Source organism: Lagenorhynchus albirostris, chromosome 9 (assembly GCF_949774975.1).
Source record: "Lagenorhynchus albirostris chromosome 9, mLagAlb1.1, whole genome shotgun sequence".
In the NCBI taxonomy this organism is placed as follows: domain Eukaryota; kingdom Metazoa; phylum Chordata; class Mammalia; order Artiodactyla; family Delphinidae; genus Lagenorhynchus; species Lagenorhynchus albirostris.
The window spans coordinates 60924840-60938033 of record NC_083103.1 but is presented as its reverse complement, the minus strand read 5'-3'; the positions used below and the strand labels follow the sequence as shown (position 1 = coordinate 60938033).

The following is a 13194-nucleotide window of genomic DNA, read 5'->3' as shown; positions in this document are numbered from 1 at the left end:
GTTACTTCACTCTTCTCAGCCTCAGGGTTTTTCTTTTCTTTTTATTTGTTTTTGTGTTTTGTTTTTTAATATATAAAAAGGGGAAAATACTGTCTACCAGACAGAGGATTGTAAGAAGCCTAGCTCAGTGTTTAGCATAAAAAGAAAAATGCAGTAAACGTTAGTTCCCTTGAGGACATTTTTAGTATTTTACTAAGAACTTTATAACTTAAAAAAAGTCTCCCTTTTAGGTAGTTTGAATTATTTCTTAATATTATAATAATAGTAATTATTATAGTTTTACTATTACTAATTAGTAAGTAATAATGTTCTTACTAAAAACAAGTCATTTTTAATATTTTAGTGGTGATCATACTTTAATTAAAATTTCATACACTTTTTATTCCTCTCACATTTGTATAATGAACATTTTCTATTGTCATTAAATACCACTACAGTTTTAATGGCTCCAAAATGTTCCCACATTCAAATAGACATACCACAGTATTTTTAACCATTTCTCCATTGTTTGGATATTTCCGTTTATGAGTTGTTTTCTGTTTTGTTTTGTTTTTAGAAGAAGCATGATACTGCCATAAAGCTTTGAACATAAATCATTGTACACATCTTTGGTTATTTCTTTAGGATAAATTCCTAGAATTGAATTACCAGATTAAATAGTATTTTAAAGTAGGAATTTCTGACAGTTAAAGAAATTCTTTGTCAGTAGGACATTCTATAAATATATATGATTATGATATCACTTTATTTTCCTCTTCTTTTCTGCAACCCCATTTTGGGGGTAATTTTCTGTTAGAGAATAATTTTTTAATGAAAGAGGAGTTTCTGAGGATATTGTATATATATTTGCAACCATCAGTTAAATGGTAAATTGTCTTTTCTTTTTGCTAATTATTTTTTTCTTTCTGAGAGGAGATAGAGTGTAGTACATGAAGGAGAAAGTACAACTTGGCTAGACAATAGGCTTGTGCTCCTGGGGGAGAGTCAGCCAATGTGGAGGACTGGGAACCAGGAGAAAGAATGGTCCCTGCCAGCCACATTCTCAGGCATGGAATCTGCCCAACAACGAAACAGCATCCTACCTGGAACTCTATACAGAGGCTGCCCTCACCAGCATGGCACCTTGCAGTTTCCATTGACTGTGTCAGGTACCAACACTCAGTTAATTAGTCACAATTTTCAGGATCTAAGGGTGTCAGCCAGGGGTCTGCCTGTTCACATGGAAAGATGGGTGCTCAGAGAGAGAGGTTCTGGGGTCTGCCCTTGCGGCTGGCTGGCTCTGGGATAGTTGTCAGGGGACTGGAGAGATTCAGCCATGGAGAAGAGCAGGCAGTAATTTCACTGCTGCTTTTTATCTCTCCCTCTCCACTGAATGCTGCTGCTGGTAGCAAAGGCCTGAAAGGGACGGCTGGGAGAGAATAATAAGGGGAAGAAGGGAAAGCACTTTAAATAATTTCCTTAGCTGAATTCAGATGAGCCTCTTCTAAGGAACCATGGCGACTGGATAGGCCCAACTTGCAGACTGGTTTTAACTGAAATATAAAAGCTTTTGGGAATCTATGGGACTGGAAACACAGGTCCAGTTATACTCTGTCTCTACCTACCTCTTTTTTCTTTTTTTTTTTTTTTGGCCGTGCTGCCTGGCTTGCAGGATCTTAGTTCCGCAACCAGGGTTTGAACCTTGGCCCCTGGCAGTGAAAGCACCAAGTCCTAACCACTGGGCTGCCAGAGAATTCTACCTACCTCTTTTTATTGTGGATTCTCTGATTTATCCATTCCTTTTTCATTCATTCCTTTCCTCAGAGTGGATTTGAGGGCAGGGGCATGTATGTTAGTAAATACCAGAGCCACCATATTCTCCATATGAGAGTCAATTCTAAAAACGATGGTTACATACTGCTAGGTTGTCATCAAAGCTGTTCAGAGGTCTGTGAATTCATACAATAAGTTTTAAAAAATACAGCAGTGACTTACATCCCCCTCTAAAGTTTCCTCTAGCATTCCCTTTTTTTCCTGCTGGCAAGAACCGTTTTCCTGCAAATCTAGCCAGAGATCCAGAAGAATCCTTTGAAGTCATCCAGTATAACCTCTCAGTAGATGTTTGGATCCCTCATGTTCAGTGTCTAGCCAGCTGCCCACTGAGTAAAGGATCCTCCCTCCCTTGCAAAGCAGCCTATTCCCAATTTGAACAGCTCTTGTCTCATCATTCATCCTTCAGCTAAGGCACAATTTGAATTTCTGGGCTTTCCATTTTTATTCTTGGAGCCACAAAGAACAAAATGGCTTCTACTTCTGTATTATATTCCTTAACACATTGTGGACTTTTGTTGTGTCCTTTCTGAGTCTTCCCTTTATAACTTGAATATTCTTAATAAATTGGTCTGTTCATTCATTCATCAAATATTTAATGAACAATACTATGTGCCACACAGGGCACCAAGAAACAAAGATGAATATTGTATAGTTCCTGCCTACTGTAAGGTCAGTTTGAAGGAAAGATAGACTCATAAATATATAATGTCAAAATACCACAGTATATGACATAGCTAGGCAGAGAAATTTACAAAAACTCAAAAGAGGAGTGACTTATCCAATGAAGAGGAATTGTGGTGGTCATTTAATATTTCCTGGAGCAGATGCTATCTAAACCATCAAGGGGGAGGTGGGAGATTTCTTGTAGAGAATGCAGAATGGGTAAAGGCCAAGAGATGAGCTATCATGTGTACTGTGCAGGAAAGAGACAGCAGTTCAGTTCAGTGTTCCTGGGGGCTAAAGTATGAAGGTAGAAATAAAGGAGACAGGGTTAAGAGCTAGATCATGAATATTTTTCTCAAATGACAAAGTATTCAGTGCCCTCTCCAAAAATTTTGATATTATCAGGAGAAATCATTGGGATATCTCCCAATCTCTGCTTGCCTCTTTCCCTACCCCTATGAATGAAGAAATTGTTATCCCTGAGGTGTCAGCTCTGGTAAGACCAATATACTCTAGTTGATGTTTTTGGAGCTAACCCAAATTACATTGAAAATACTCACCTTCCCCTCATTTCCTTCTAAAACCCAAGATCTTATTCTATAATTTTCTACTGCCTCATAAGTCACCTGAATACTGCCTTGCTGGCTATAGACCTGACACTGTGGTTGAGGTTATACAGTGAAAATGTACTGATCACCAAACACCTAACTATCACTGTCTTTTCTGCTCTGCCTTGAATTCCATGAAGGCAGAAATCACCCGGTCTTAATCACCTGGCCTTAGCTTCAAGGCAGTCATGTAGAAGATATTCATATAACACCAATGCAGTCATCTGGTGTCAATAGGTAATTAAAACCAAAAATGGATTCACATACATTCTGCTCTGAAGAACCTAATGATCAAGGCACATCTCATCCAATTTGCCTTCTTGCTTTCTTCATTCTAGCCTCATCGTCTGTTTCTTGGACCTGGCATACCCGTTCTTACTTCAAGGGATTTTACATATGTTCTTCCCTCTGCCTGGAACATTCTGTCCTCCTCTCCAACTCCCACCTTGACCCACTTAAAAGTAACTAAGTGCTCGTCACCTTCAGGAAGAGTCCCTATGTGTGGCTTTCCTGTTAGCCACTCTTACACTCTGCACTTGCCTTTCATATGACTCATAAACTGAAAGGTTCACCGCTGTAGCTCCAGGGCTTAGTCCAGTGCCAGGCACAAAGCTGGTGTTTAATAAATATTAAATAAATTCATTATTTGACTACTGCTAAGTAATATCTCTGTTCAAAGAACACTGGAATTTTTCAAAGAAAACAATTGGAGAGAAGTCAGAAGTACAAAGACGAGATTTTAGTGGCTGTGGTTGAATTATTAACTTCAGTCTTTCAACGTATAATTGTGAAACCAACCCTCTGAAATTCAGTTTTATTAATTCAGTCAATAAAAATTGCTAAGCATTACCTTGACATTTGCAGTGGTGGTATAACTGTCAAGTTATACTTGATCTTATCTTAACATTGAACTTTTCTCACTGAGTGCCCTAATTAATTTTTCTGGATTAACTACTAAATTCTTATTCCTCATCTCTTTTTACCCAAGAGCAAAATTTAATCAAATGATCATAAATTTAGTAAGCTATATTTGTTGTAAGAGTATATAGAGAAATTAAATATCCAGTGACAAGGGACTGGTTAAACAAATGACCTGAGTGAAATATTATTTAGTCATTTAAATGGATAATTATAAAGACTATCTAGCTGTATGGAAATGGCTTAAAATATACTGTGAATTAGAAAAAAAATAGAATATAGTATGGAAACATAATGTAGCCATGGAGATGGAGATTTTAAAAGCATATGAAAATAAAAAATAAGACGGTTTGTGAATTTGGGAGAGATGTTTAATTATGTATTACATACAAATTTTAGAGGGCTATATGTACATTGGATGTCAATTACTATAGTCTACAGGAGTAAGTATGAAAGCTATATTAGAGTATAAACTATTCAAATTTACATGCTGCAACAATAATGCATTCCTTGTCTGTATCTACAGCAAATTAAAACCTGTTTATTACTGAAAAGTGTCTCACATTTGCTATGACTCTAGAAGAGGTCCCTGCCTTCTGAAGTCAAAGTTCCTTATTAATAGGAAAACACGTTTCTTTGCTGGATAAATAGTATTAGAGCAACAATACCAGAAATAGCAGAATGAAAACACCTAAATTTCACTACTCTATCAAATCAAATGTTTTTCACGTGACTCATTTCCTTCCATTCTTTTTCGTATGTGTGTATAATTTTTACAATGAACACTAATGATTTTTTACATTTTCTCATATTACACAGTTTGTAAGCATTTATTTCCTCCTTCATAATGATCATTTTAATTGCTAATAAAGGAAGCATTTCTTAGAAGCAAAAATATAAGGCCCTTGAATTGTTGCAATGCAGGGACAAACCTGAGTATTGTTCCTGACCTTCCTTTGTCTGCTGACAGTGCACTTTATAGCTTTGCATACAAGGCTGTTATCACCTGATTTCCATTTGAGTAGTAAGATGATAACGCAGAGTACAAGGGGAACTAGGTTTAGGTGACAGCCACATCATTTAATGTCTGCTTATTGTTTCTACAGGGGAATTCTGGCCTGGGATTCAGTATTGCTGGAGGGACAGATAATCCCCACATTGGAGATGACCCTGGCATATTTATTACGAAGATTATACCTGGAGGTGCTGCAGCAGAGGATGGCAGACTCAGGTAAAGATCTGAAATGTTAGAATTATTTGGAAAGTAAATCTGCCACATCAATAAGACGTACTTGTGCCTTTGGAGAGTAATAATTCTCCAAAAGTTCTGTACTTGAAAGAGAAGACTGTCAAAGCAAGCTTTCTGTCATGACTTTCCCGATCTCTTATTACTTATTGAATTTCAGCTAGTATTTAATTTGTGTTTGTTGATGGCTACCACATTCAACATTGAGCCAGGCAGTGTGAGGAAGGGATACAGATGTATCTTCTGTTCCGTGAGGCCTTCAGTCTGATTGGAAAGAAGAATGCTATGAGCTGATGAGCAAATAATAAAATGTGTAGAGAACAATATATTGTAACTATTGTAGTCTTAGCAGAGAAATTCCATGTCATGCACCTTGTGTGTGTTCATGGATTTGGCAACCATTTCTAAGGGCTTTCTGTAGGAGTTTGGATGGAAAGAGTCTGAAAAGCTATTCTGTAAGAAGATTCCAGTCTGAGTCTTAAAAAAATAATTTATTAACCCCACAAACCTGAATGAGAACACAGAGGGAGAAGAAGCAAGTGGTCTCAGGAAAGAAGGAAATCACGTGTCTTGGATGAAAAACACCAGGTGAGGTTCTGTAGCTGGAGTGGAGCCAGATCTTGCTCAGGATAGAATAGTGGTGGCTTGAGCCAGGGACCCTCTCTTTAAAGAACTAAAGATTATTTGACAAAATAAAAGAGTCACCCACATGGGGCTCTTGGTAAATAATATAAAATTCTATCAGAGATCAAAACAGTAGCTAGGGGCTTCCCTGGTGGCACAGTGGTTGAGAATCTGCCTGCCAACGCAGGGGACACAGAGTTGGGCCCTCGACCGGGAAGATCCCACATGCCGAGGAGCAACTAAGCCCATGCGCCACAACTACTGAGCCTGTGCTCTAGAGCCTGCAAGCCACAACTACTGAGCCCACGTGCCACAACTAGTGAAGCCCGTGCACCTAGAGTCTGTGCTCCACAACAAGAGAAGCCACCGCAGTAAGTCCATGCACCACAGTGGAGAGTAGCCCCCACTCGCCGCAACTAGAGAAAGCCCGCGCGCAGCAACAAAGACCCAACACAGCCAAAAATAAATAAATAAAACACTAGCTAAAGGAACTGTAGATTGAACAATTAGGAGAGATTTCCTTGGGGAGAAAAGCATGTCCCAATGTTATTTTAACACCTGTACTAGATTGTAAATCTCCTCAGGCCAAGCAGTTATATTATAGATGTGAATCCATAAATTCTTGCTGAATGAATGAGAGAGTTTTTGAATGAATGAATGAGTGAATAAAATGAGAAGAGAAAGGAAGGTAAATTAATGAGTGGGGAGAGAGGGTAGCACAGGCCAAGGCCTGTAGGTAAGAATGGTTTTAGCTTGCATGGAGCCGCACTGAAAACTGTGACCTAAGTGGCAGAAATGTAAGCTTTGTAGCCCTTCCTCAGTCTGCTTTTTTAAGCATAAAGAAGCTAGCTTACTGGTTTTTTATAAAGCAGCCAAGGACACTTCTTCCCTATCCAACTGTTCTGATGCAGTGATTACTTTGGACAGCTGCATCATTGCAGCTTGTGGAGGAAAATCACGCTTTTTTTTCAGGTACATCGGCATCCCCTATCAACAAGAAAAGAAATAAGTGATGTTCCCGCAGGAAACACATGCTTTTTGAATAGAATTTTCAGGCTGAATTGACTAAATTAATTTCTGGGTGAGGGAATGTCCATGCTGCAGAGTGAGAGATTAGAACTAGATGCTGTGTAATTCTAGGACTCATGGTGGGGATAGTGATTGCTAATACTGGACCCTGGAGAAGCTCCATTTTAAAAGTTTAGAAATAAAGTTGTTAAAGGAAACTTCAGAAAAGTGGGCCACAATCATTATTTCATCCCACTCTTTACCTAGAAGTAGGGGAACTTTCGCCTCAGCCAAACTTTGGCCCTAAGCTTCAGATAAAATAAACTTCATGTTATGTGCTTATTCTACAATTAAGAATGAAAAATGGCATCTCTTAGAGTACCACCACTCTTTGCTCATGCCTACGGAGATAAAAGGAAGTTCTGCTGTGTTGGGAGTGTCATTCAATAGTTGTAAAGAGAATAATCATAATGACAGCTAACATTTTTTGAGCTTTCATCATGTGTGGAGCATTGGGCTAAGATAGATAGGTAGGTAGGTAGGTTGGTAGGTGGGTGGATGGTTGGATGGATGGATACATAGATTGATTGACAGATAGGTTGATAATATAAATAGAGATGTAGGTACACACAGACACACAATCTTCTATACACTTACCACAGCCATATGAGGCAGGTACAGTTATTATGGCCATAATAATACGGACTCAGGAAATTAAGAATTAAACATTTTAAGAAGATCACCCATCTAACTTTGAATACATTCCAAAATCGAGTCCTGTATATCGCTTAAGTACTCTCAAAACTCTAATTCAATGGGAGAATCCCCTACCTCATGTGGTCCTGGCCTGAAAAGTCCCAAAGATAAAGTTTTTCACAATGGTAATGCACAACTCTGAACAATTACAAAGTTTGCTATTTTTCTACTGAGCCATTATGACTCTACTGAGTTATTATGAACTCTACCCTCTGGTCTTCGTTCTGGCTTCCTGGAGCTAGGGCCGTGGCCTATGACTGTATATGTGAATTTTGCCTGGTGAGGTTGTGCAGTGAATGACCTGAAAAGCTCTGAACAGTGGTCCTAACAGGAGCAACCCTATACCAACTCCCCAATCCGCATCACAGCCTTGTGCCTCTGTGAAGACAGCTCTGGTGTGGGTCTCCAGTTCTTTGTGATAGATCCTTGCTACTACCACTGAGACTGTTTCCCACCCTACTCCTTCCTGCCATGAACTTGAATGGTTTGGGGACATCTAAGAGTTCAGGAATAACACTCAGTTGAAAATCTGGCAGCGTGACATTAAGACAGATTTCAGAATTTAGCAATTTATCTGGTTCAAAGCCTACTTTTTACAGATGGGAAAGCTGAGGCTCAGACGAGTGATTTATCCTGAGGCATAAGTCATTTGGGAGGTCTGTTTTAACTAGACTCCAAATGTCTTTTTTTTTAACTTTTTATTTTATATTGGAGTATAGTTGACTAGCAATGCTGTGATAGTTTCAGGTGGACCTCAAAGTGATTCAGTTATAGATGTACATGTATTTATTCTTTTTCAAATTCTTTCCCATTTAGGTTGTTACAAAATATTGAGCAGAGTTCCCTGTGCCATACAGTAGGTCCTTGTTGGTTATCCACTTTAAACATAGCAGTGTATACCTGTCAATCCCAAACTCCCTAAATATCCGTTCTCCTGACCCTTCCCACCTGGTAACCATAAGTTCGTTCTCTAAGTCTGTGAGTCTGTTTCTGTTTTGTAAATAAGTTCATTTGTATCATTTCTTTTTCGATTCCACATATAAGCGATACCATACAATACCATACGATATTTCTCTTTCTCTGTCTGACTTGCATCACTCAGTATGACAATCTCTAGGTCCGTCCATGTTGCTGCAAGCATTATTTCATTCCTTTTAGTGTCTGAGTAATATTGCACTGTATATATGTGCCACATCTTCTTTATCCATTCCTCTGTCGATGGACATTTAGGTTGCTTCCATGTCTTGGCTATTGTAAACAGTGCTGCAGTGAACATTGGGGTGCATGTATCCTTTCGGACCCTTAGACTCCAAATGTCTTGACTCAAGTAATTAATGATCTAAGGTAGTGTTAAGTGGCAGTAACACCTAAGCCCACCTAAGTCTTTTCTCAGTGTAACGGGAACACTCTTTGAAGCTGGACTAACAATGTGTGAGGAGTGCTTTCTATTTCACCATTAGTCCTTGTGAACATGGAATCAGCAAATAACAATGAACTCTGGAAAGATGGAGGTTCTGATGCCTGTATACTAACATAGTTGATTTTGGAAAGATTAAACTCTTTTGGTTGCTGTTTTCTTATCTATAAAGTGATGACAATTATACCTTTTCTGAGGATTCAGTGAGATAACATAAGTCCCTAGCTATGCCAAGAATATAGTACATGCTCAGTAAATTTTAGTAATGTTTCCCCCTTTTCTTTACCAGCCCTCTCTACCTCTCAGTGGTCTTTCCTCTTCTATTGCTTCCATTCCTTCTTCTTTTTCTCTCCTCTCATCCCTTCCACCTTTCTTTCAGTTCCCGTTCATCCTCTAGGGCCTTCCCTAAGCTTCCTGTTCCTATCTTTTCACATGCCCTATTCTCTTGATCATAACATGAAATTAAAACCCATTTAGAAACAGGTATGGTACTAAAAAAGGTTCTGTGTTTCTATTCTCAAGTTTATAATACAGTCAACTGAATCTGCTGTGTTTCTCTTACTTAAAAACTAAGCCCACAAACTAAACATAGTTTTGTTTTTTTTTAACTTGACAAATTCTTTGGTGCTGTGAGTTAGGAACTTGTAAAAATTTTTCTGATGTATCCGTCACATTATAAATTATACCTTTGACAGTTAAATAATACTAAAATTGAAAAGTGAGGTGTTGGGTCTGCTCCAAGGAGAGTAGTAATCTGGACTTTTCAGTGGATATATAATAATCAGGTCAATAATAATAATAGCAAGGACAACATAGTACTTCAGTGTGCCAAGTACTTTTCTGACACATTAACTCATTTAAAGTGTATAACAACTTGACGAGACCTATACTTTTATTACTCCCTCTTTTCAGGTAAGAAAATCAAGGAACTGAGATAAGAGGTTAAGTAACTTAGCAAGATTGTACGGCTAGTAAATGTTAGAGCAGACTTTGAACATAGGCAGTCTGCGTCTAATGTCCATGTATTTATGTTCTAAGTTACACTGCAGGGGGAAAAAGAATGACATTTCAAAGACACATTGTGGTAAGCAGTATTCTAAAAATGCCACACCTCATGATTCCACACCCTAACCCATAGAACCTGTGACTTTAATGAGCTATCACTCCTGTGATTTTGTTCCAGTGCATGGCATAGTTGACCTAAGATAGGGAGAATATTCAGGTGAGCCTGATCTAATCACATGAGCCCTAAAAGTAGAGCGCTTTCTCTGGCTGGTGGCAGAAGAGGAAGTCAAAGAGATTCAAAATCTGTGAAGTACTCGGCACTGTTCCTGGTTTGAAGATGGAGGAGGCCATGTGAGAAAGTACAAGGTTGGACTCTAGGAGCACACAGAGGCCTCTGGCTGATAGCTAACAAGGAAGCAGGGACCTCCATCTCACAACTGCAAGGACCTGTGTCTTACCACAACCTTATAAGCTGGGAAGAAGACCGACAGCTCCAGATGAGAATGTAGTTGGTTGACACTTGGATTTCAGCCTTGTGAGAACCTGAGCAGAGATTCCAGCCACACTGTGTCAGACTTCTGACTTATACAGATAGTGAGCTAATAAATAGGTCTTGTTTTTGGTTTTGGGGTTTTTTTTAAATTTATTTATTTTATTTATTTTTGGCTGTTTTTTAATTTATTTATTTTATTTATTATTTATTTTTGGCTGTGTTGGGTCTTCATTGCTGCGCGCGAGCTCTCTCTAGTTGCGGTGAGCAGGGGCCACTCTTCGTTGCGGTGCGTGGGCTTCAGTAGTTGTGGCTCGCAGGCTCCAGAGCACAGGCTCGGTAGTTGTGGTGCACGGGCTTAGTTGCTCCACGGCATGTGGGATCCTCCCGGACCAGGACTCGAACCTGTGTCCCCTGCATTGGCAGGCGGACTCTCAACTACTGCACCACCAGGGGAGTCCCTAGGTCTTGTTTTAAGCTGCTAAATTTGTGGTAATTTTGTAAGGAGCAACAAAACATTAATATCTACATTATTCGAGGAGTTCTGAGTTCATTATGAAAAGTCTTCCTGTATGTGCTCCATCACACCCAATATAAAGCAAGTGTGTAGGTTTAAGGCACAGATAAGGTGAGAGGTGACTTTCTCCTTAATTAGATCAGACTCCAAACTGAACTCAAGTCCCAGTGTTTGCCCCAGAAGAGAGATATAGGAGAAAGAACATACTATTTGGAGTAGAGGACCTGGGTTTCAAGTTCTCCTTTCTAGCTAAGTGACCTTGGACCTCTTTTTTTTTTTTTTTCCTTGGACCTCCTTTTAAGCTCTCTGTGCTCCAGTTCCCTTACTGGTAAATTGTAAGTAGGAGCATATATATCAGGAAGCTGTAATGCGTTGCTTTAAACTGCAACTGCTGTGGTAACTTGTCAGGGAGCAATAAAAAGCTAATATGGACTCTATGGCATTTTGGACCCTAATATTCACTTAGGCTGAGGTGCAGACTGGCTTGTCTCTGCCAGCACTACCACACTCTGATCTTCAGAAACACTGATCAGGCCTCATGGCTGGGCTCAGGCCCTTCACACACCTGGAGGCAAGATGTGAAAAGCAATCAGAAACAAGGGGTGGATCAAGGTCAGAAATAGGGAAGAAACCAGTCCCTCAAGGTGAGGGACAGCAGATACAGAGATTAGCTGAAATACACTGTTACATCTGACGGCTGGGGATGTTAGTCTGGGCTGGAGGGAGGGTGAGAGCCCGAAGCTATAAGGAAAATGTGAGATGAAGGCTAAGTTAAAAGGCAAGGCAAGGGCTTCCCTGGTGGCGCAGCGGTTGAGGGTCCGCCTGCCGATGCAGGGGACACGGGTTCGTGCCCTAGTCCGGGAAGATCCCACATGCCGTGGAGCGGCTGGGCCCGTCAGCCATGACCGCTGAGCCTGTGCGTCTGGAGCCTGTGCTCCGCAACGGGAGAGGCCACAACAGTGAGAAGCCCGCGTACCGCGCAAAAAAAAAAAAAAAAAAAAAAAAGGCAAGAGAGCATATGAGGGTTTAAATGAATTCCTTTGGATAGTGATCCTTTTCCTGTGCAACTTCTTTTTCTTGTGCATATATTTTTATAGATACGATCATTGTCCTTTGCGGAATGTATATAAAATTCAGAAAAGTAGATAAAAATTAAACAAAACGCAACACATTCATGTTTACACTAAATAGAGTCAATAAGTATTAACATTTTTGTACACTTATTTCTGGAAATTTTTTTGCTATTTTACTTATTTTTATTTAGTTTAGATCACACTGTATATAATATTTAGCATTTGTTTAATTTCACATAACTTTATTTCATAAACCTTTCCCCATATCATTTTTTTAAAAGCCTTATACATATTTTAATTGCTGTTTAATAATACATTTACTGTTTACATTGTTAGGAGTTTACGTTGTTTTCAGTTTTTCCACATTTTAAATAACTGGCAGTCTATTGGAAGACATTGCTGACTCTCTCATAAATTCCTTAGGATATATTTGTAGCAGTAGAACTTCTGCACCAAAAGGTATGAACATTCTAAACAATTCTGATACATATTGCTAAATTTCCTTCCAGAAGGACTGCACCAAATTTCACTTCTACCACTGATGTTAGGGAGGGACTATTTTACAATATGTCATCAGCATTTCATGTGCCTGAATGCATATGATTTTAGGCTGTTTACCAAGGCGAACAATGGTATATTTCCTTGCTTTGCTTTGCATTTATTTGATTAACAGAAAGATTGAACTTTTAAAAAAATGTAACAAGTCATTTGTATTATTTCTTCTAGAAGCTGTCATTAAAATTTGATAACATTACCTATCTTTAAAGTTAGAACATTTTTAAAAGAACATTAGGTTTTCTTCCAGAACAAAATAGGTATATGTCCATGCTTTGAAGAATGGTTTCTATTTCGACTTTTGTATCTGAACCATAAAAATGCCCTCTGTGTGGCTTCAAGTCTCAGGATTGCTGAGGACCAATATTGATCTGTCATCCTGGGGAAGAGCTATCCCATGACAGCCTCCGTTTGGCAAAGTAGCAATGACATTTTACACAACAGTGCGTTTATTAAACCCATCCACAGCACAAAAGCAGCATGTAGTGGCAGGCAGAAGAGA

General features: G+C 39.1%; 1 protein-coding gene across 1 annotated transcript in view; it reads left to right on the top strand.

Moving 5' to 3' along the window:
* Positions 1 to 13194, top strand: part of DLG2 (discs large MAGUK scaffold protein 2) — an 812204-nt gene that overhangs the window by 182588 nt on the left and 616422 nt on the right. Inside the window, exon 4 of the mRNA XM_060157866.1 lies at positions 5108 to 5232. Within this exon, the coding sequence (XP_060013849.1) occupies positions 5108 to 5232 (125 nt within the window). The remainder of the gene's footprint in view (positions 1 to 5107; positions 5233 to 13194) is intronic.